General features: G+C 41.1%; 1 protein-coding gene across 2 annotated transcripts in view; it reads right to left on the minus strand.

The window, feature by feature from the left end:
- LOC132391353 (transmembrane protein 182-like) overlaps nucleotides 1-25,094 on the minus strand; it is a 48,279-nt gene extending 23,185 nt beyond the window's left edge. The window contains exons 1-2 of one of the 2 annotated variants that reach the window (XM_059964417.1): nucleotides 24,781-25,094; nucleotides 21,885-22,002 (exon numbers count right to left, since the gene is read on the minus strand). In XM_059964417.1, coding sequence (XP_059820400.1) covers nucleotides 21,885-22,002; nucleotides 24,781-24,807 — 145 coding nt within the window. In that variant the 5' untranslated portion in view covers nucleotides 24,808-25,094. Of the gene's footprint in view, nucleotides 1-21,884; nucleotides 22,003-24,569 lie in introns of both variants that reach the window. The other variant, XM_059964416.1, reaches the window with a different exon arrangement.
- Between the last annotated feature and the right edge of the window lie 206 nt (nucleotides 25,095-25,300).

The following is a 25,300-nucleotide window of genomic DNA, read 5'->3' on the forward strand; positions in this document are numbered from 1 at the left end:
ACAGTATTACTCAAATATTACTGAAATATTAAATACTTACCCACACTTAGCTCTCAGAGTAAATTAAAGAGAAATTTGCCTGCTCTTAGGCAAAACGAAAAATAGTTATGGTCTATATATGACAATAAATGTTCTGTGCTTACTTCTTTATACTTTCAAAACTGTGTTATACACAAGTACATGCCAAAATAAAATGCTACCACAATGAACATGGAAAGAGTAAATGGAGAGGTAGGTAATTGATGTAAAAATAAGGCTCCTTTGTGCAGGCAACACTCTCCTGCTGGTGTGTCTCGCCCAAAACATCAGCTATTTACTTTTCCAAAGACGCTGTCTGGCCTGCTGAGTTCCTTCAGCATTTTGTGTATGTTGATAGGATTTCCAGCACCTGCAGATTTTACTCACTGTGCTCCTTTATGCAGTTTTTGTCAGTGTCAGAAAGTTGATAACCCTTCTATTTAATGCACAATTAACAGCCATCTGATGAACATTTGCAATAGCCAGATTTATGCAATGTTCTTGATGCTGATAAGCCTTTTGCTCAGTACACAAATAGCAACAAATTCATGGACTGCAGAAGCATGCATAGTAAATACTGGGATCAATTCTTTGTGCAATGCTGATTTGACACCAGCACTTGCCAAATGGATTGAGGCAATCCACAGATACACCGTGTTATGTATACAGGAAGCCTGCCATTTGGGACTAAGAGAAAGGTTTGTTGGGGAATATGTGGATATTTAGCTGATGGACAGAGGTGTTAATTTTTGCTAGTGAGTCTTGTGTGAAATCTTCATCCATACCCTATGAATGACAGATAAGGGAACTTGTTGATATTAGGAGTGTGGCATAATAGAGAGAATCAGATTGAAGCCCCAACAAACAAGGCAACTGTTGAAAATGAAAGAAATGGAGAAGAACTCTGAGCAGGATACCTGGTCTACAGGAGCTGTAAGGATCAAGTTCTCAGATGTGTGTCTAAATGAGAAGTAATGGCTTAGAAGATTTCTCTACAAAGGAGAGACATTTATGAGTGCAGAAGACAAGAAGTGCCTTACCAGTTTTAGCCAAAATTTCAATTTATTTGTAAGGCCTCCTTCCAGGCTACAGTGATAGCAATTAGGAAGTTATAATTTCCGGTTCACTGAAGCTTCAGGATGGTCACTGAAAACTCTTCTACAAGAGGTATATGGTCATCACTTACTTCCTTTAAAAAACGCAACTGGCACCCACTGGTCTGGATGACTTCTACTTTGTCATCACTCAGGAATCTGAACTGCAGTTGGTGCCAGCCAGTTACTCCAATAATACTAATGATGTCTTCTCTCTGACTGAGGTGCCAAACAAGGTTGAAGTCGACAACGAGGAGAGTGAAGATTGGGCAGGTGTTCGGCTCCATCTGCTTACATTTGACCGGTCTTCCTTTCCCTCTGGCTAACTGCTGTCAGAGGAAAATGCAGGAGTTTCACCAAGGCTACGGACTTGTTTTGAAGGACTTTGAGGTTCATGTTGCATGTGTTTCTCTTTTGTTTTGCTGCTTTTGTGCGATTTGATCAACGTGTACTGGGGTGCTTTGGTGAAGAACGGCACTGTGGCCTGCACTGAGCCAGCAGCATGGCACTGAACTGAAATAAAATGAATACTACTGCACTCCTGGTTTGATGTTTGATATTCTATGTATTGTTCACGCAGCGAATGCCACATACCCCATGGGTATCTTGTGACTGTCTTATGACCATGATGTAATTGAGTATCTTGTGAGCATGATGTAATTTTCTTGTGATGGTGGAGTGATGTAATTTTCCCGCAGGTGTGAGGTCACGTGATGGCATGTTCCAACAGGTATTTAAGGGAAAACCCCTGTTGTCATGCGGTTAGTTCGTTAGTTAGTTTTGCTGCGTATTTGTCTCATGACACGGTTTCATTTTAAAGTGGAGTTTTACTTTCTATTTTAAGTTGCAAAGGTTGCTGCAGGCAGTTTCGCCAATCGCTGCCAATTTTTGTTTGTTGCCCCTTTGTTTTACCTCCACAGTCTAGTATTGGAGAGTGAAAACCATACCAAAGTACGGGAACCCGAAGGATTGAGTAAAGTTGGTGTCATTTGGCAGTTTTTTAAAGGATCGGCCTTATTGAATCTTCATTCAGGAATACTGGCCTGCATCTGAGATAAGCCCATGTAACAGAAATTGGGGACTTGTCTGCGATTTGTTCCTATTTTGAGCTTAAGTGCTTGTTTAATTATTAATCAGATTTGGAAAAGGGAAATACCCAATTTTTTTGTTTGATTACTGTTATGTGGTTGGCAACAATGAATATAGAATTGAGTCAGGTTTTATAAACAAACATAAACATTTATTAAACTCGGCTCAACAAAAGTGAGAAGTAAACAAGCAACTAACTTAATCAGAAGTCCAGAAGTTAACTGCTATACCGCAATTTAACAAACAGCCAAACTCTGGAATAGTTCTTAAAGTGGTAAATTCAAATACAGTCTTAAAGTTGTAAATTTGAAAGTCCAAGTGATTTATACAGTCAGTAAGGAGAAACTTCCTTGAAAACTGATTTCTTCGAAGATGTGACGTTACTGCTGATCCCAGCCGAGAGATGCCACCTTTCTGCTGGAGGGTGAACACTGCACAAGCCTTCCTGATCTTGCAGGGTTATCTCAGATGCAGGCCACTATTCCTGAACGAAGATTCAATAAGGCCGTTCCTTTATAAAACTGCCAAACGACACCAACTTCACTCAATCCTTTAGGTTCCCGTACTTTGGTAAGATCTTCACTCTCCAATACTAGATTGCAGAGGTAAAACAAAGGGGCATCAAACAAAAACTGGCGGCAACAACCTTTGCACCTTAAAATAGAAGGTAAAACTCCACTTTAAAACGAAACTGAGTCAAGAGATGAATATGCAGCAAAACTAACTAACAAACTAACCGTGTGACAACAGGGGTTTCCCCTTGTATATCTACTGGAACATGCCATCATGTGACCTCACACCTGAGGGAAAATTCCATCATGTGACCTCACACTGGCGGGAAAATTACATCACCCCACCATCACAAGACAATTACATCATGCACACAAGATACTCAATTACATCATGGTCATAAGGCAGTCACAAGATACTCACAGGGTATGTAACACCCTATTTGTTCTGTTATCATACGTTGGGTGTTTGTTGTTTTCTTGAACGGGTTCCATGATGTTTCTTTATTCTGTGGCTGCCTGCAGGAGGACGAATCTCAGATTTGTATGCGGTATACACACTTCAATAATAAACGTACTTTGAACCTTTGTTGTCCAAGTGCCGGTGTCCTGCATGAGCTCCATGAAGCCACTCATTTGAAATCCCATGCTAGTCATCCTACTTGGTCCAGTTTTTCTCCCACACGCTTCAAAACTCTTTTTGATAACTGACAGTGTGGAGATGCAGTTACACGTGTATCTGACTACGCTTATTGACTCTTCTGGGCCTTTCCAGCAGAAGGCTGCTGTGCGACATGCTTGGCGGAGTTGGCAGCTAGATCATTTCAATGTGGATGACCTGGAATTAGGGGCAGAAGCTGGGCTATATTGACAAAGTGTCAGGTCATTGCTACACATCTACAAAGTAGGTAATTCAAGTATATACTACTTCCTAAGCTCTTGTTCATTTTTGTAATACATAGAACTAAAACAGCTTTTAATTGGTGTTCTTATACTGTAGTATAGCTAGAACTCAACAGAACACATGACATTGACTAGTTATAATAAAGCTTTAGCTTAATCATGCCTTCAATGGTTTCACACACAAAATCATTGTACAAGGGTATTGGTTGTTCTGTATGTATTAAATAGTTTAAAAATATAAATAGTTCTCTGCCTATATGACCAGATAAATGAAAATAAAGGAGCATGATTAAGCTGAAGGAGTAGATAGCTGCTAGAAATATAAAATAGGAATGCTAGGTGATTTTATCTTCCCACATATTGAGTGGGACTCCCAAACTGCATTGGATTATTTGTCAAATGTGTTTGAAATGTTTTCTTTCATCAATATTTCGATGTCCCATCTAATGAGACAGAGCAGGTGACACTTGTATGTGGGGGACACTCTGGATCTGGTGATCATAATGCAATTATACAGAAGGATAGATCTGGTCCTCAGTTTGAGATTCTAAATTGGAAGAAGGCCAGTTTTGATGGGATCTGCCAAGTGTGGATGGGAACAAGTTGCTTTCTGGAAAAGGTGTGCTTGAAGGTGTATACAAGATATTAAGAGGAATAGATAGAGTGGACAGCCAGCACCTCTTCCCCAGGGCACCACTGCTCAATACAAGAGGAAGGTAAGGGGAGGGAAGTTCAAGGGGGATATTAGAGGAAGGTTTTTCTCTCAGAGAGTGGTTGGTGTGTGGAATGCACTGCCTGAGTCAGTGGTGGAGGCAGATACACTAGTGAAATTTAAGAGACTACTAGACAGGTATATGGAGGAATTTAAGGTGGAAGGTTATATTGGAGGCAGGGTTTAAGGGTCAGCAAACATTGTGGGCTGAAGGGCGTATACTGTGCTGTACTTTTCTATGTTCTATAAACGGGAGGCCTTCAAAAGAGAAATTTTGAGAGTACAGAGCTTCTATGTTCCTGTCAGAATAAAAGGCAAATATAACAGGTTTAGGGCACCTTGGTTTCAAAGAAATATTGAGGCCCTGGTTAAGAAGAAGGAGGCTCCTAGCAGGTATAGGCAGCAAGGAACAAATGAGGTATGTGAAGAATACAAGAATTGCAAGAAAACACTAAGAATGAAACCAGGTAGACTAAAAAAAATACATGAGGTTGCTCTGTTAGACAAATGAAGGAGCATTTTAAAGGCTTCTACAGATACATTAAGAGCACAAGGATAGTAAGTGACAAAATTGGTCCCCTTGAAAATCAAACTAGGCATCTACGCATGTAGCTAAAAGAGACTGGGGAAACCTTAAATGGATTTTTTGCATCTGTATTTACCTGTGAGACGGACACAGTCTACAGAGCTGAGACAAAACAACTGTGAGTTCATCGACCATATATGGATTACAGAGGAGGAGGTGCTTGCTGTCTGGAGGAAAATTAGGATGGATACATCCATAGGATCTGATAAGGTATTCCCTCGGACATTGTGGGTGGCTAGTGCGAAAACTGCAGTGTCACAAGTATTCAAAATACCTTTATCTGTGGGTGAGATACCAGCGGATTGGAGGATAGCTAATGTTGGTCTATTGTTTAAGAAAGGCACTAAGAATAAGTCAGGAAATTATAGGCCAATGAGGCTGACATCATTAAGTTATTGTAGGGTATTCTAAAGGACCAGATTTGTAAGTATTTGGATAGAGAGGGGCTGATTAAGGATAGTCAACATGGCTTTGTGTATGGTAGATCATGTATAACCAACCACAGAGTTTTTCAAAGAAGATACCAGGAAAGTTGCAGAAGGCAAGGCAGTGAATGTTGCCTACATGGACGTTAACAAGACCTCTGACAAGGCTGCACATGGGAGGTTGATCAAGAAGGTTCACTTGCTTGGCATTCAGGATAAGGTAGTACTTTGGATAAGACATTGGCTCCACAGGAGAAGCCAGTGGGTTGCCTCTCTGACTGCAGGCCTGTGACCAGTGGTGTGCCACAGGGATCGGTGCTGGGTCTGTTCTTATTTGTCAGCTTTATCTGGATTATAATATCGTAAACTGGATCAGCAAATTTGAGGATGGCACCAAGATCGAGGGTGTAAGTAGACATGAAGAAAAGCTCTCTGGAAAGGACCTGGACCAGATGGAAAACTGGGCTGAAAACTGTGGATGGAATTTATTGCAGACAAGAGTCAGATGCTGCACTTTGTAAGGACAAGTCAGCATAGGACTTATACTATGAGTGGTAGAGCACTGAGGAGTGTGGTAGAACAGACGGATCAGGGAATACAGATCCATAATTCCTTGAAAATGTGTCACAAGTATACAGGGTCAAAAAGAGAGTTTTTGGCACATTAGACCTCATAAATCAAAGTACTGAATACAGGAGTGGGATGTTATGTTGAAGTTGAATAAAACATTGTTGAGGCCTAATTTGGAGCACTGATCTGGTCACCAACTTACAGAAAAGATATCAATAAGTTTGAAAGAGTGTAGGGAAAATTTGCAAGGATGTTGCCAGGACTTGAGGATCTGAGTTATATGAGAGTTATGGGTAGGATAAATGAAAGAAGGCTTTTTTCACTGAGGTTGGATGAGATTAAAACTAGAGGTCATGGGGTAAGAGTGAAAGCTGAAATGGTTAAGGGGAACATGACGGGTACGCCTTCACTCAGAGGGTCGTGAGACTGTGGAGCAAGCTGTCAGCGGAAGTTGTGGATGTGGGTTCATATAGCTACATTAATGGGAGGGGCATGGAGGGCTATAGTCCATGTGCAGGTCAATAGCAGATTCAGCATGGACTAGAAGGGATGAAGGGCCTGTTTCTGTGCTGTACTGTTCTATGACTCTATTCTATGACAGAATCTGTTCACTTGTAATTACGTCTATAATTCTCCAGGTGGACCTACATTTATAGATATCACTCATTGCAGCGAAGGCATGAACTATCCCTTAGTATGGCTTGCTCCCTGCAGTGAGTCAGCTCCAGGAGCTATTGGGAAAAAAGGAAAGAAGCAGCACTGCCACTCCCCAGGTTTATATAGAAGCTCTCCTGTATTCCTTTCTCTTGTGGAGACGCTTTCTCCCTGGAATTCACAACAATACTGGAGTCGAGATCAAATCCTGTGACATTCCAACAGCCAAAACTGACAGGGTTTTTACAAGGACAACATTGTAACAGTTATTTTCTTTATCTTTCCCTTTCTTTGTGCCAGAATAAGAATGAAACCACTCGAAAATTACAAATATAACTTCACTCTTTAAGAAGGATGACGACAGAAGAAAGAAAATCATAGACCAGTTAGCTTGACTTCAGTGCTTTGTAAGATGTTGGAGTCCATTATTAAGGATGAGGTTTCAGGGTACTTAGACACATGATAAAACAGGCCCAAGTCAGCGTGGTTTCCTTAAGATGAAATCTTGTCTGACAATTCTATTTGAATTCTTTGAGGAAATAACAGGCAGATAGAACAAAGGAGAGATGGTAGATGTTGTTTAGTTGGATTTACAAAAGGCTTTTGACGAGGTGCCACAATGAGGCTGCCAAACAAGATAAGAGCCCATGGTGTTACCAGAAACATACGAGTATTGTTAGAAGATTAGCTGACTAACAAGAAGGGAAAGACTGAGGATAAAAGGGGACTTTTCTGGTTTGCTGCCTGTGACTTGTGGTGTTACATGGGGGGCCTGTGTTGGGACTATTTCTAATCACGTTGTATGTCAATGGCTTGGATGATGGAATTGATGTTTTGTGGCCAAGTTTACAAATGATACGAAGATAGTTGGAGGGACAGGTAGTGTTGAGAAAGCAGGAAGTCTACAGAAGGATTTAGACAGATTGAGAGAATGAATAAAGAAGTGGCAGATGGAATACAGTGTAGTGAAGTGTATGGTCATGCACTTTGATAGAAGAAATAAACGGGTAGAGTATTTTCTAAATGGTGGCAAATTCAGAAATCAGAGGTGCAAAGGGTTGTGGCAGTCCAGTTGCAGGATTCCTTGAAGGTTAACTTACAGGTTGACTCAGTGGTAAGGAAGGCAAATGCAATGATAACATTCATTTTGAGAGAATTGGAATATAAAAGCAAGGATGTAATGCTGAAGTTTTATAAGGAATTGGTCAGACCACACTTGGAGTATTGCAAGCAGGTTTGGAAGCCCTGTCTGGGAAAGGATGCGCTGGCATTGGAGACAGTCCCGAGGATGTTAACGAGAATGATCCCAGGAATGAATGGGTTAACATATGAGGTATGTTTGATGGCTCTGTGCCTGTACTTGCTGGAGTTTAGAAGAATCACTGAAACCTACTGAATATTGAAAGGCCTAAACTGAATGTACGTGGACAGGATGTTTTCTGTAGTGGGACTGTCTAAGACCAGAGGGCACGGACTCAAAATAGAAGGGTTTCCCTTTAGAACAAAGATGAAGAAGGAATTGCCATGGGTGGCTATGGAGGTCATGTCATTGGGTATATTTAACGCAGAGGTTGATAGCTTCTTCATTAGTAAAGACATCAATGTTGTGGGGAGAAGGCCAGAGAAAGGGGTTGAGAGGGATAACAAATCAGCCATAATGGAATGGCTTAGCACTCAATGAACAGATTAGTCCATTTCTGCTCCTATGTCTTATTCATCTTGTTCTGGATTGGTTTGTCCCACTGAGACTGGGAAGGATAGTAGGATAAAGGAATCCTGGTTGATGAGAGAGTTGGAACAGTTCATCAAGAGGAAGAAGAAAGCATACTTAAGGTTTGGTAAGCAAAAATAGTGCAGAGTTCTTGAGAAATATAAGGTAGCCAGGAAAGAGCTTAAGAAGGGACTTCAGGGAGCTAGAAGTGAACATAAAAAGGCCTTGGAGAGCATGATTAAGAAAAACCCAAGGCATCCTACATGTGTGTGAAAAATAGAAGGATGACTAGAGTTAAAATAGAACCACTCTGGAATAAAAGGGGGAACAAGTGACAGGAGGTGGAGGAGGTAGGGAGGTCCTTAATGAATACTTTGCCTCAGCGTTTAGCAGGGAGAAGGACTGTGGTGAATGAGAGATCATCTCAGAACAGGTTAGTGTGCTACAGCAAGTCAAAGAGGTAGTGCAAAATATTTAGATGAGTCCTTGTGGCCAGACAAAATGGACCCAAGTTACAATAGGAGGAGAGGGAAGATATTGCTGAGATATTGACAATGATCTTCGTGTCTTCCCTGGCTACATGACTGGTACCAGCAGACTGGAGCTGGTAAATGTTGTTCCTATGTTCACATGAGGAAATAGGGATAATCCTGCAAATTATAGACCAGTGAGTCATATGTCAGTTGTGGGAAAGTACTGGAAATAATGCTTAGAGACAGGACTTAAGGATTTAGAGAAGCAAAGTATTATTAGGTATGGTCATGCTTCACAAGCCAAATTGTATTTTTCAAAGAGATAACAAAACAAATTGATGAAGGTAGAGCAGTGAATGTGGATTTTATTCAAGCATTTGACAAGATTCCCTATGGTAGGCTAATCCAGAGTCATGAGGCATGGCATGCAGAGAAAATTAGCTGCATGGATTCAAAACTAGCTTGCCCACAAAAAGCAGAGGATGGTAGTGAATGGAGCATATTCTGCCTGGAGGGTGGTGGCCAATGGGTGTTTTGAACAGATCTGTCCTGGAACTCCACTGTTCGTGGTTTTTACAAATAACTTGGATGAGGAAGTGGAAGGGTGGGTGAGTAAGTTTGCAGATGACACAAAGATTGGAGACGTTGTGGATAGTGTAAACAATTGTAGATTACAAAGGGATATGGAGAGGATGGAGAGTTAAGCAGAGAAGTGGCAGATGGAGTTCAATTGGGAAAAGTGTGAAATGATACACTTTGGAAGATTGAACTTGAAGTTGGAATACAATGTTAATGGCAGGGATTCATTGCAGTGTAGGGAAACAGAGGGATCTTGGGACCCACAACTATATATCCCTAAAAGTTGCTGCACAAGTTGATAGGCAGTTAAGGCGACATATGGATGTTGGCTTTCATTTGTCAGGTGATTGAGCTCAAGAGCTGTCAGGTAATGTTGCAATTCAATAAAACTCTAGTTCAACTAGATGTTGAGTATTGGGTCCAGTTCTAGTCAACACAAGATAAGAAGAGTATGGAAGCTTTAGAGAGGGTGCAGAGGAAATTTACTGGATGCTGCCTGAATTAAAGAACATGTCACATGAGATAATATTGAGCAAGCTTGGACTGACAGAAGATGAGAAGTGACTTGACGGAGGTGTGTAAGATTCTGAAAGGCAAAGATAGAGTGGACAGTCAGCACCTTTTATCCAGGGTGCCGATGGCCAATACTAGAGCACATCCATTCAGCGGAGGAAAGTCTAGATGTCAGTGATAAGTTTTTTTTTTAAACACAAAATTTTGGTTGCTGGAAATCCACTGTTAACAGTGGTGATAGAGCTGACATAAAAGGAATATTTAAGAGACTTGGATAAGCATATGGATATAAGAAAAATGGAGGATTACGAGCCGTGTAGGAGGGAAGGGTTAGGATGATTGTGGAGTATATTTTATGTAGATCAGTGCAACATCATGAACTGAAGTGCCCCATACTGTGCTGCTCTATGTTCTATGATCTAAGTTCTTTGTTAATTACCCAATGATTTGAACATCATACTCTAAGAAATGTCACTTAAGTAAATTCAGTTATCTCTGCTCAGTGTGGACATCAAGATTAAGGCAGAAGAAGTTTGTCTCTTTGGTACAAAATGAAAGTTGGGTTCAGTGTCTAGAGTTGCCTGTGGGCTAAGTGGCCGGCAGCTAACACCTGGGAAATACCACTGCAGGGGGCTAAAGCTGGGGAACAGAGTGGAAAAGAAAGAAAATGCATCTTAGAGGGAAAGGGTGAATGAAGAAAGACACAAAGAGCAGATGCCCCAGAGGTATCCATTGTTCTGTTTTCTAACCTGGGTGCACCATCATCAGCTGCCCTACTCTACTGCTGAACACCACTCACAGAGTTTGATTTTTTCCCTCAGAGCCATAGAATAAGGGAGGATGTGGAATAACTTTGGACGATGTGATGAATAGTAGGCAGAGGAGAGAAGTTGCAGACAACAGCAGAAGGCGAATGAAAAAAGATTGCAATATTACGTGTTCAGTTCTTTTTCAAAGTGGGGAAGAAAAGAGGGGATGAAGGAACAGGGAGCAAAACAAAAAGTACCTGGCTTAGAGGGAGGGTACTTGAAGCAGAATGGCTTCTTTACCAGAATACATCAGACCTGGCATGATGCAAATGAACATGAAAACCAGGAGTTAGTTAATTACAATCAAAAGGCATTCTTGAATTGGGAAGTTCACTTAGCCTCAATTGAAAGGTAACATCACTGTAGGTATCAAATGATTAAAGCCCAATAGAAAATCTGTGACTTAAGGGAGAATTGCTCTTGCAGGCATTTTGTCCAAGGGTTTCCATTTAGAGATTAATTTTCCCTCCTATTTCCTAAAATGACATTTCACACAGGCAGCATTGTCACCACATTACTTTTCTCAATCCTTCTCACTGTAATACTGCAATACACTTTAATATGTCACAAGCAATAGTCTGTAACTTCCCTTTGGACGTGCAGGCAATTCCAAGTGGCAGAACCAAGGTGATGCGAGGCTGCGGGCCTGTCACCGAGAGAGAGGAGGGCCCAAGGTTCAATCGATGTAAGTGCCGGGCCAAATCGGGAAAGTTGGGTACAGACTGAATTGAGGTGTTAGGGTTCAGGCCCCAGAGCTTATCTAAGTGACTGAACTCGGTGTTTGAACAATGATTTATGTGCCAGATCAGATTGAAAGGCGTCAGGATGTTGAGGCCTGAGGTGAGGGGCAGCTGGTTCAGCTCACTGCTCTGCTTTGCACTGAATTAAGGGTCTGAGAATGGACTCAGTTCTGAATGTTATTTTCTTGCTTTTATTGTCTGAATAAATTTTTTTTTCACTGCACATTGGGTATCTGACAATCCTTTTTTATAGGTATTTTTGGATTTCTTTGTTTCGTGGTCACCTGTTAGAAGATGAAGCCAAGGTTGTGTAATGTATACGTACTTCAATAATAAATGTACTCATAACTTTGAACTTGAACCTCTAATCTAACATGTTTCCACTGGAGTTAATGTGCAGGACAAATGTCAACTACTGTCCCTTCACTCCAGAATCAAGGTCACCCTAACCTTAGTTACTGAAGTGTAGTACACAGATGATGCATGTTTATGCAAATATATGGACAGGGTGCACTGCATGATATCTTACTCATTCATTGAGCATGCAAGGATACAGCTACATGCAAGTGAACAAACATTACACTTAACATCAGCAAAACGACAGTCCTCAACTTACTTCTCTGGCTGTGCACACTGCACTCTTATAGTAATGTCCCTGAATAGAGCTTAGAAATATAATAGCTTCACACATCATAGGAGCCATCCTTTACAAAAACATCATTGGCAGTGAAATTCATCAGTACCTTTAGTGGAACAGTACAGGATTTTTCCATCTGAGGAAAATCTCAAGACTTCAAACTAGGGATAATTTTTATGATCTACTATACATTTGTGATCCCTGCCCTTATGTGCAGTTCTGAGTCATGGACTATTTTCAACATACACTCAAAGGCTAGACTGACACATCACAAGCACCACAAAATTCTTCAAACCCACTGGGGGAATAAGCAAACAAACAGCAGCATGCTCTCCCTGTCAGAATATGTGCTTGCAATGCCAGAACACAAATGCAGAGGCAAGATAGTCTTCAATGTAGAGAAGCAACCAGAGCTTATTCATAAGAATTTCAACAAAATATCAATGGCTCAGCTGAGCAACACCATGAGACATAACATTCTAAAAGCATGGACCCCACTATTAGCGCTAATCAGGTGCCTGCTTAAAAAATACAAGGAACACAGAATTCCCGAGCCTAATAAGCTTAACATAAAGCACCAGGAGATTGCATTACAAAGAGCAAGTTATTCAAGAAAACACACAAGGAACACAAGGAATGCTAATTGATTAATGACTCCCATTAAACAACAATTAACCATTCAGGTGCTCTAATTGGACCTCTGCACAGGCCTGAAAAGTTCATTCTCCCCCCCCCCCCCCCCCAGTGGCTGGTAGCTGACAGCCAAGGAAGACTTGGGGAACTCAAGAGAGATTTAGAGGGTCATGGGAGATGTGGAGAGCCATGGTAGATCTTGAAGTCCTTGGAAAACCTTTAAAAGTCCTTGAGAGAACCTTGATGACCAAGGATACTTATACCCAGCACACCTAGATGTGGAAAAAGCCTTGAACATAGAGAGGCTTGGAACATGGGACTTGGTATGTGAACATGAGAAACTTGGAATGTAGATTCGAGCCACTCAGAATGTAGACTTGGAATGGGACTTGAGAAACTCAGAATATAGACTAGAGATAATCAGAACATAGACTGGGAACATGGACTTGAGAACTTGGAAGGTACATTCAGAACGTGGACTTGAGAAACTTGAAATGTAGACTAGAGATAATCAAAATGTGGACTAAAAACATGTACTTGAGAAACTCTGAATATAGACTAGAGACACTTGGAATGCAAAGTTGAAAAACTCGGAATGTGTACTTCAGAATAGATGACATTCTCACCCAAAGCCAACCAATATCAGAATGCTGCAGTTCAGCCTCTGATGGGTCCACTAATTGATGGGGTCCTTCTGTCATGATGTGCACTGAGATTATCAGAAACCAAATTCAGAGGAAAGACAGACTCCAAAGTCTAGACGGCCAAGCAACACTGCCAGATGTAACATTCTCAAAGCTAAGATACCTCAATTACTGGTAATCAAGTATCTGTTTAAATAATACAAGTAGCATAGAATCCCCAAGCTTTTCAAAAAACCTTAACAAATTTAAACAAAAGCACCAGTAGACTGCATTACAAAGAGTATGCAACTCAAGAAAAAAAACACAAAGTACTCGAATTGATTAATGACTCTTATTAAACAATTAACTAATTCAGGTGTTCTAAAAATATCAGATCCCAATGCTGTCTAGCTCCATGCACAAGCCCAATGAGCTCAGTACAATCCTAGGACACTGTGCTGCTACTTAACCTCAGACCTTCTTGCTGCGCAGATCACAGACCCAACACCAATCTCTCAAAACAGAGACTCATTTCTGAGCTCCATCATGACAAGAGATTTTCAGCTGGACAAAGGAAATGATTCAAGGATGTTCGCAAAGGGTCCTCAGAGTAATATTCACAAAGGCTCCTTGGAATCCGTAGACTATGACTGCTCAAAATATAAAATAAATTTACAAGGTGGCAGTAGCAAATGGACTAAACTTCTGTTAACAAACAGAAGTCTGGTGCAAACTGTGGAAAGGACACAGCACTTCCCAAACTACCTACACTCTACCCTATGAAATAGCCCTGCTCCATTTGTGCAAAGTTTATAGTTACCAAATCAAAACCTATAGAAATGAATTAGGAGCGAATCATCCCAAGGGTCTGTCTAAACAAAAAGTTCTGATCAAGAATGGCCAAGTAAAGTTCACTGCAGGCAACTGAGCTAAGCTAGTGCAAGGACAGCAAGGATCCTCTATGATCCTTAAGCCAGCTTTGGCATCTTCCCTGTTTTTATGCTGCAGAATATTGCTGGTGAGTCTGTAATCTACTCCATAAGGAACTTGGACTCTGATATCTATCAAACGTTCTGCTCCTTTCTCCTCTGATTCAATGTTATTTATCACACATGCAGTACATTAAAATATTACAGTAAAATATGTTGTTTGCATTAACAACCAAAACAGCCAGGGATGTGCTGGGGTCAGCTCACAAGTGCCACCACATATTCTGGCACCAGCATAACTTTCCCACGATGCTCAGCAGAACACAGAATATAACAAAATAGAGCACAATGAGCAACAGAAGACAGCAGTCAAACAAGCTCCTTTCTCCCCTCCCACTCCACACACAGGGACAGTACTCCATGTCCAGGAATGGCTTCCAATTTCCAGTCTTCTTTTTCATTTTGTGATCATGTTAAAACAGTCAATGGTGAGAAGCTCAATAATGCCATGCCATCTTCTTTTTACGTAATGGTGGGAAATTCAAAGAGCTTCACAGAAGCACGGGCATAACTAAAATCGACTCAAAATGTTGCATCATAAGATAACATTTAGGCACTCTGATGTGCTCCGACACACCCTCCTTTATCCTCTTCTTACTCCAGTAATGACTGCACATGCTAGCCAACACTTCGAACTGGGGTTATAGGGTCCACTAAGGTCAGGATAAGAGGTTGGTCACTTACAAACAAGTAGGAGTAATTTCTTTACACAGAGGAGTAATGATTCCTTACTCCAAAGGGCTATGGACACTCAGGCTTTGAACATATTCAAAGTTGATATCTGTGGATATTTAACATTAAGGAAATCAAGAGGGAAAGTGGGGCAGCATGAATCGGTATGGAATATTGATATGAAAGTGACCGACATAATCAGTACAGAGAAGATTCATTGGTTTGATTCTTAAAATGAATGGATAGATCCCCAAAGAAAAGCTGGGCAAGTTGGGCCTATACTTACTGGAATTTAGAAGAATGAGGTGAACTCATTGAAACATTTTAAGTTCTAATGTGAATTGGCAGGTTGAATACTCAAGAGTTGTTTCTTCTCAGGGGATTATCTAGAACCAAGGTAATAGTGTCACAATAAAGAATTCACCTTATTTAGGATGGAGATAAAGAGGAATTTACTAGTTCTGTGAGATACCAGCACTCATTGCAGCACCATTGTAGGTAATAAAAATGTGAAGAAACAGTGATTTAGCCACATGATCAGACAACCTGCATTTTTTTATATTTCAGAGTCTCAGTTTTATAGTTCTATGATGTGGTTTACTGTGAAACTCTCAGCTGTGTTCTGTAGGTACACTGTAAAGTGAGACCTTGCATGCTGTTGGTGATTGCCAATGGTGAAAGTAACGAAGATGGTGACTTCAGAAAACATTCAATTCTCTATTCACCTGATACACTTCCTCAGCAAGGAGCTGTGGCTGATAACAAGACTGAATGAGCCCAAGGCATAATCTTCAGAGATTTGTGCTTAGAAAGCAAATGGATTTGTTCTATATCAGTCCCCTGGGTGAATGCCAGCCCACACATACTCTGTGCCTCAGAAAAGTCCATACAAATTGTTGCCTGCAAGTCTTTTGATGCTCTTCTTAAGCAGTCTGTTGCGAATGTTGATGATACTTATACTTAACGTTATTGTCACCAAACAGCTGAGACTAGAGCATACAATTATCACAGTGATATTTGATTCTGCACTTCACGCTCCCTGAAGTACAAATCAAAGTAAATATAATAAAAATTTAAATTATAAATCATAATTAGAAAATAGAAAAGGAAAAGTAAGGTAGTGCAAGTCAGGTCCGGATATTTGGAAGGTACGGTCCAGATCCGGGTCAGGATCCATTCAGCAGCCTTATCACAGTTGGAAAGAAGCTGTTCCCAAATCTGCTCATATGAATCTTCAAGCTCCTGAACCTTCTCCGGGAGGGAAGAGAGACAAAAAGTGTGTTGGCTGGATGGGTCGTGTCCTTGCTCTGACAGCATGTGGTGTAAAGTGAGTCCAAGGATGGAAGATTGGTTTTTGTGATGTGCTGGGCTATGTTCGCAATCTTCTGTAGCTTCTTCCTGTCTTGGACAGGACAACTTCCACACCAGGTTGTGATGCACCCTAGAAGAATACTTTCTATGGTGCATCTGTAAAAATTAGTGAGGGTTTTAGAGGACAGGCCAAATTTCTTCAGCTTTCTCAGGAAGTAAAGGCGCTGGTGGGCCTTCTTGGCAGTGGACTTTGCTTGGTTAGACCAAGTCAGGTCATTTGTGATATTCACCCCGAGGAACTTAAACCTTTTGCCCTGTTCCACCTACATACCACCAATGTAGATGGGGTCGTGCAGTCTTCCTTTAGAAGTCAACAACCAATTCCTTTGTCTTGCTGATGTTGAGGGATAGGTTATTGTCTTCGCACCATGCCACCAGGTTCTTAATCTCCTCTCTGTACTCAGACTCATCATTACCCAAGATATGGTGTACAATTGTGGTGTCATCAGTAAACTTATATATTGAGTTCAATGGAAACTTGGCTACACAATCGTGTGTGTACAGTGAGTACAGCAGGGGGCTGAGTACACAGCCTTTTGGGGCACCGGTGCTCAGAGTGATTGTAGAGGAGAGCTTGTTCCCTATTTTTACAGCCTGGGTCCTGTCTGTGAGGAAGTTGAAGATCCAGCTGCAGATCTGAGTGCTAAGACCCAGGTTCCGGAGTTTAGGAATCAGTTTATTTGGAATGATGGCATTAAAGGCAGAGCTATAGTCAATGAAAAGGAGCCTTACATATGCATCTTTATTCTCCAGGTGTTCCAAGGAGGAACGTAGTGCCAGAAGATGCACTTTCGCTAAGATCTCTAAAAACAGATGAAGCCGATGTAGAAACCACAGTCAGGACAGAAAGTATCTGATGAGACAGATTGTGAGAATTTTCTGAAATGATGAACTTCTTCCCTTTTTATGGCGGGCTAATGTGTGCTTCTAATTCATGGACGCATGATTCTCCTTACCATCCACAATGTTCCTCCGTTTTGAGTGGCTATGGGCTAGGGATTGCCAGTAGTCACTGGAGTTGAATCTTTTCCTCTATTTAGCTGGTTCCCTCTTGCCATGACAGACCATTGGCCTGCACAGCATGCATGACTGAGCATGGTTAGATCCTCATTATGTAAAATGCTAACCTCAGAAAGGACACGGACAGTTTTTCACATCCTTCCAATGGATTTGGTGGATCTTATGGAGATAGCATTGATGGCATCTTTATAGAGCTTTGGGGTGATTGTTGTAGGTAGTCCAGGTCTCAGTAGCATTTTGAAGGGCAGGGATTACTGCTCCTTTACAGATCTTATGCCACATTTGGGATCTTGAATTTCCAACATCCATTTCCTCAGTTCCTAAGTAAAACAGATCATCAATGTCTGCTCTCACTGATCAGTGACCCCTGAGATATGAAAACTAGTCCATAGTTTCAACAAATTAGTCATGGTAGATTGGATGAGTATCTTTGCCTTGCTGAGTGCAAATGTCTACCCTCTGCTATGCTTCTTTACAAGTAGAGCTGGAATCCTGCCTCCCAAGGTGTGTAAATACAAGTGTTTCTTCATATCGTAGCTTGATTACTGGGGCTGGGATGAAACTGGTTTTGGAATATCAGTGCCATAAACTGAACAATGTTTTATTTGTCCCATAGAAGACTTGGAGATGACACACATATTTTGACTAGGAAGGCTAAAATACCCCAGCTGTTACCTGATACCTGCCCTCCGTGAGAATGGTTTTCTGAATTTGTTGATTAGAATCTTGTTTTGTATTTATCACAAAGTGAATATAAAGAGACAAGTTTCTACAGGCAGCCAAGTTTGAGAAGATGTTGCCTAAAATGTAGGTTCTCAAAAATAACTCTGATGCATTGGGTCTGACATCCAAGTGCTGTTTCTTCCTTTAAACATCTGCATGGAATGTTTCCCTTGGCAACCAGATCAAAAAGAGAGGTCATGGGAAAGTAACAACCAGCAAATGATACAAAATATGCAAAAGAAAGCACCCAAAATTAGTACAAAATGCGAACTACCATAAATTCTGGTGTACAAGCTGAGAATTTGGCCCTAAATTTTGGTCCTAAAATTAGCGGGTCAGCTTATACAGAGGATGCCAAATTTGGAAAAATGAATACACGGAAGACTGGTCATATTTATTGGCTGTTTTTGAGACAAATTTGTTCCACTGTCGACGCATGAATTCTTTGAATGGTTTGTTTAAGCTCACATCTCGTGGCTGGAGCACCAAGATCAAACCACCGGGGACGACTGCAATGTCTGTATTTTCAGCTTTCAATGCTGCTTTTGCCTCACCTGACAAGTGTGCTTTGAACAAGTCCCAGACAAGTAGCGACTTTTCCTTCCTGAAACCTTCGGGACGTCGATGCCACACCTCTTTAAACCACTTCAAGCAACCCGCTTTGTCAATCCAGGAGCGTTCTTGAACGTAAACAATAACACCCCGCAGGAATTTTCTGAGCGATCTTTGTTTTTTGTCCCAACACAAGATCACGTCTATTCATAAATCGGGTGCACCAACTTCGCATAGCTTTGAAATTTTCACTGACCTCACGGTGTTTTTCCGGCCCATTTCAACACTTGCATTGAAATCATTTCTCTGGTAACGACGTATCCAGACGATTGCTGGTGATTCACCCACTCTAAAACTTTTTCTTCCAGCGGCATGTTTTCCCGCTGTTTCCAAATTTCATCTATGGCATTTCCCTTAGCATGTCCTCTGCCTTTCTCCACTGTCGTAGGGGGACATGAGACAGGACCCAAGTGCAGGACGCAGGCACTGAAGTACTAGGGGCAAGACGGGAACAGATAAACGATAGAACAAGACGTGGAAACCATGGCATGTGAGGAATGTGGCATTTAAGGTGATCCTGGGTTTCAGAGAGGATCCCAGAGTCCAAAGGAGGATCTCAGAGCTCAGAGATAGTCCCAGAGCTCAGAGATAATCTTGGAGGATGGGATCTTGGGACTAGGAATGCTGGGAGGATAGCCTCCTGGGCAGGCTGCAGAACTCCTGGGCAGGGCCCAGATCTCTCAGGCAGGACACAGGGGCCTGGGCAGGTCACAGGGCACAACCCATAGGAGGCAAGGGATCAGAAGGGGCAGAGTCCCCCACCAGGCAACAACAGTCCAGCCTGGCTTACCCAACAGAGGCAAGGAATAGGAAGGGACAGAGCCCTCCACCAGGCAACAGCAATCCCACCTGACTTACCCAACAGAGGCAAAGAATAGCAAGGGAGCTCAGTCCAGGGTGACTTCCAGACTCATTCACCAACAACAACACCCCCAATAACTATACTGAGTCCCAGAGTCCCTTATATACATTGTCAACCGATAGGCATCAGGTGCGCCTCCTTGAGCCCAAACAAGCAAAAATGATCCTCAGGTGTGACTATTTGAGCTCAAAGCAAACTGAGGGATGGTCAGAGGACCCGGAGTCCAAAGTCCGTGGACCGGATCAAGAACCGGACCGTGGGCTCCGGACCAGACCATAACATCCACTCTCTCACTTGTTTCTCGTTTACACTAAACTTCTTAGCAGCCGCAGGATTATTTGTTCCTGTAGCAAAATCAACAACCTTCAGCTTGAAGCCAGCATCATATTGCATTTGTTTTAATCTTTTGTACATGGAATTCAAACTCAATACTGAGTACACATACTGATCCCGCCACCCCAAATTATATGTTAACGAGATTACGATGGGTGCTATATAGTTTCACAGGGGTTACATTTCAGAGGATTCTTTACCATTTGAAGCCTAATTCAAAATTTCCCTCCCTGATTTATTTATTAAGAATTTGCTTATAATGCTCTACAATGTGTAGGCCCTGTTTTCTTAGCAGGTACTGGTTCACAAAATTTCCAGGTTCCGGATCCGGCAAAGCTGAGTACCAGCAAGTGAGATCTTGTGATTTTTTCTGGTTAAATCAAAAACCTCTATAAAAGGGGTTGGCTTATACAAAGGTAACATGAAAAAGTCACTTTTTTAACCTTGAAAATGGGGATCGGCTTATACTCTGGAATATACGGTAAATTCAAAGGATGGATGCAAGATAGCAAGATGGCAGCTGGACAGTAAATGGTGACAGAAACAGTACCCAGATTTTATGAGGAAATGTTGACAAAAACTGCAGAGTTTAGCAACATCTCCTAAGTTACTGACTGTAAGATAACATCCTATACAGTTTAGTATAAGATGATCAATGACATTCTGATGCTGAGCTCTTCAAAAGGTTCACTGTTGTGAAGACTCCTCATCATTTACATCACTTTCTGGCTCACAATGGTGACCAACCACAATAACTACCATCGGGTGAGAGAAAATATAATGTGCCTTTTCCAACACAGTAGACATTCAAACAACAACATTTTAAAAAAAACACCTTATAGCATGCAATTGCTTGACATTTTGGATCAAAGGTTTAATTGCTCACAAGTGACATATGCATTGAAATGCCACACTCTGTAAGGATCATTTTTACATTCAGAGAAGTTCTTCTGATCTTATTAGGTGTGAGGTAATATTTATGATAATGGGAAAGTATACAAATATAGCAATGGCTTGTCCATGCCCCGACTGTAGCCAGCTTTGCAGTAATTGAAGAGCTTTTCTTTGCATTTAGTTCATCAATGTTTCAATCATTTTAATACCTTGTGAGTCTACAATTGATTTTGCTATACAATGGTGGTGCCATGGGGTGTGGCAGTTAGCATGACACTACCACAGCTCGGGGTATCAGAGATCGGAGCTCAGTTTGGTGTCTTCTGTAAGAAGGCTTGTACGTTCTTCCCATGAGTGCGTGGGTTTCCTCCATGTGCTCCGGCTTCCTCCCACAGTCCAAAGATGTACTGGATAGTAGGCTAATTGGTCATTGACAATAGACAATAGGTGCAGAAGTAGACCATTCGGCCCCTCGAGTCTGCACCGCCATTCTGAGATCATGGCTGATCATTCACTATCAATACCCAGTCCCTGCCTTGTCCCATATCTCTTGATTCCCCTGTCCATCAGATATCTATCCAGCTCCTTCTTGAAAGCATCCAGAGAATTGGCCTCCACCATCTTCCGAGGCAGTGCATTCCACACCTCCACAACTCTCTGGGAGAAGTTCTTCCTCAACTCTGTTTTAAATAACTGACCTCTTATTCTCAATCCATGCCCTCTGGTACTAGACTCTCCCAACATCTGGAACATATTTCCTGCCTCAATCCTATCAAATCCTTTAATTATCTTAAACGTTTCAATCAGATCCCCTCTCAATCTCCTCAACTCCAGTGTAAACTGTCCTGTGATTATGCTGGGGTTAAGTAGGTGGGTTGCTCTGCTGTGCAGCTCATTGGGCTGGAAGGACCCATTCTGTGCTGTCTCTCTCAATAAATAAACTGCAGACTAATTTTGTAAGGAATTTATTTATTATTCTTGATTTAGTTTAGTGTAGATCTCAATTGGTTCCTTCAGTACTGCTGTCTCCCAACATATAGACACCATTTGTTATACGCTCTTGAGAAATACAGAGTCTTCAATTACAACTTAATAGTTTTCTCTGCCATTTCAAAGATTGTTTTACTCACTGAACCAGAACTTCCAGAAGTTATCGATCACTGCTCCATTAAACCAGCATCGCCAGAAAAATCCTTCATGATGGAAAGTTCCACCAACTTCATGAGGAGAAATTATGATATCTCCCTTCTAAACACAAACAGAAATATTTGATTGTATCAACAATTATGGACTATTCATTTATGACATATGTATGGTTCATAATTTCAAGTTTATTATATTTATATTTTCTCAAGTTTCAATTGCAATTCTAATAGACTGAATATATAAACTAGAAAAATCAATGTTAACATTTCAAAAAAATTTCAAAAGCATTTTTGAAATGCAGCATATTCAATCAATACGCTTGAATTATGTTTTCATTATATTAACTATATTTTATATCATAAATCATATTAATTGATGGATACAAAAATGCATTGCAATAAGTTTTTAAGTAAATTGTGTAATCCTAAATGAACCTGGTCCTGTGAAAATGAAAACTACCGTTTTGAAAGGGCATTTATGGGAAATGATAATTTGTTTCTTTCTGTAAATGTTGCACAACTTGGTGGGTATTTCAATTTTACACCATCTGTATTTCAATATTTCGTTTATTTTATGACATACTCTATCGATTTTTCATAATTAGCAAACGTCTCTGGATTACATGTGAATTTTGGAAAATGATTACATTCTCTGATGCAGTGTGCCTGACATCCCTCCGCACTCTACTTCCTCAACTATCTAAGAGAGGAGCACAGTAATATCGTTGATATTACAGCGCAACCGATCAACAATAGGGGTTTAATCACCACCACTGTCAATAAGTCCCAGTGACCGAGTGGATTTCCTCCCACGTTTAAAAATAATGCATGGGTTAGGGGTAGGGTCAGTAAGTTGTGGGCATGCTACGTTGGTGCCAGAAGCATGGGAACGCTTGCAGCTGCCCACAGCGCATCCTGGGGCGGTGTTGGTTGTTGATGCCAACAACCCATTTCACTGTATGGTTCAGTGTTTCGATATACATATGACAAATAAAGCTAATCTTTATGCTGGAAGATAAGTTTCCTCACAATAGCTACTTCCTAAACCTCTATTTTGTTACATACTTAAACTTCTGCTGTGATAATATTTGCCAAACCTACCCATTTGAAAATTTATTTTTAAAGAGTATCATGTAGTCCTAAGTAACATCTAAATACATACACTGTACCTTTTACATTGATTTTATGTGTCTTGATACAATTCTTCCATTGTTTCCGTGGGATGTTTTTCAAACGTTAATGTAACATTGGCAAAAAAAAAACACAATATTATCTACCCAAAGTTATCAATATACTGCTGAACGAAAGCTGAACAGCTGAGAACTCATTCTGGATGTTACACTTTGATGGAGCTTTAATCTTCTTCCATCTGTTTGCAGTTTTTGAGAATGCTTACCACATTATTCTCCTCCAAGACTATTCTTCCATCGTCTAGGTCAGTTCTACTGCTCTCAACTGATTTTATCTGAAAGTGGCCGGAGCAACTTTCGCGTTAGCTTGGGAGCTAATTGTCCCTTTGGTTCTTTACCTTCTTAAGATCATTTTGTAGGGGTGGCTGGAACCTTTCCTTCTACCCAAGTTTTCAATATTGTTTTGTTGTCAGGGTGTTAGCCTGGTAAACATTAGTTGCAATTCCCAACCGCTAACTCAGTCGGCACCACATTGCTTGCCTCCTCAAAGCCACTGTTCACTCGGAGCTGAACTCCCAGCACCACGACCTCTTCAAAACTTCGCCAGACCTCTGAACAACTTTTGATTAATAGACTTGGAAATGCTGTACTACATGCGGGAGGAAAATGTTAGAATGATGGAGTATGTTAAAAGGACGACACAACATCGTGGGCCGAAGGGCCTCTACTGTGCTGTATACTTACTGATCTACTTAATATTTCACAGGTGGGATTAGGGAACGGAGAGATCAACTGATGATTTTACTCTGTTTGGAGAAATGTCCATAACGCGGGAGACAATAACATGTAGCAACACACACAGGAAGAAGGGCATTCGACGCATCGGGCCGAGACCCCTCGTCAGGACTCATTTTACAGAGTAAAATGTAATACGTTTTTTGTGTGTGGGCTGAAACCATAAAGATTTCGAAGAAAGTTAATAATGAAAGTTGAATACAGTATTGGATGGTTAGCCACGCAAAATAAACTGGTTTAATTTCTGAATATATCCAGTTATTTTATACCACAGTATGAATACCGGTTTTCTGCCATACATTTGAAGACCCACGATTAGTGCTTTTATTGAATTGCTATAAAATCGTAAGAATTAACATGATGACTCTTACGCAAAGACCTTTTGAAGAAGAATACAAATCTTCATCCACCTGCCTGAGTATGTTTCTGTTATTTAAATCTTAAAGGCGTTACAACGATAGACATACACATCTATGGGACGCTGAACAATTCCGTTTGAAGCCGCACCATTTACTGAACTCATTTTCTCCCGCACAACTTGGTGATTTCCTGGGCAAAATTCATTTAGTTGCCTCGAATTTTTTTTAAAAAGATCATGAATAACTAAATGCATTGATTTAATCGTCTTTTGCTGTCCACGTTTAAACCAGGCACTAATATCCTTGCTCTCTGGAAGTTCGCATTGTTTGTCACTCCACTCGTTCTAGTTGCTGCAGGCAGCAAAGTAACGGAGATTGACACTAACCTCTGCAGTGACCGGTTCCATTCTATTTTGGACTGACAGACATCTTTCAGTGGCTAGAAGCCAGTAATCCGTGCCAAAAGCCAAAAGAAAGAGTAGAACGCTGAGACCTCCAAATATTCCAGCGAAGAACAAAGCTAAACTGAGTTTCATGGTTATCCACTTGCTTTACGCAAAATTAATAAATTCTGTCTAGTTGCCTGTAGGACATTACCCAGGAAGATCCCTCTTTCACTCTCATTCTCCGTCTCCGTCCTCTTCAGGAATCTGATACCACACTCCTCCTCTTTGCACACGGGTGCGGTGATTCAAAAATAACCGACCTTCTTGTAACCATGAGAGGGACAGATTACCGATTCCCACGTGCTTGGAAGGGGCTGCCCACCTTTCACTTTTTATTTTATCAAAAGTAGAATTCGAGAGAAAGCTGTTCCCTGAAAAACCACATCTCAGCAACGAGTTGCATTTATCAGTTGTGAAACAATCAACGTCAACAGCAGACGTGCCAAAGTGTAACTAATTACAATGGCATGACTGTTACATATCCGAACCTGTAAGCAAAATTCGGGTTTCGGTAGCATGCACTTACTGTAGGTTTGATTTTGTGTGCGAAACTGGGGTTATAAACTGTAGAGAATAGGCAAATGGGAATCGGGGGTAAAAACAACGCCTTTGCCCCATTAAGCTTGATCTGACTTTTTTATGAATTGTCCAATGGTTAACAGCCAGAGAAA

This window comes from Hypanus sabinus, chromosome 3 (assembly GCF_030144855.1).
Source record: "Hypanus sabinus isolate sHypSab1 chromosome 3, sHypSab1.hap1, whole genome shotgun sequence".
NCBI lineage: Eukaryota > Metazoa > Chordata > Chondrichthyes > Myliobatiformes > Dasyatidae > Hypanus > Hypanus sabinus.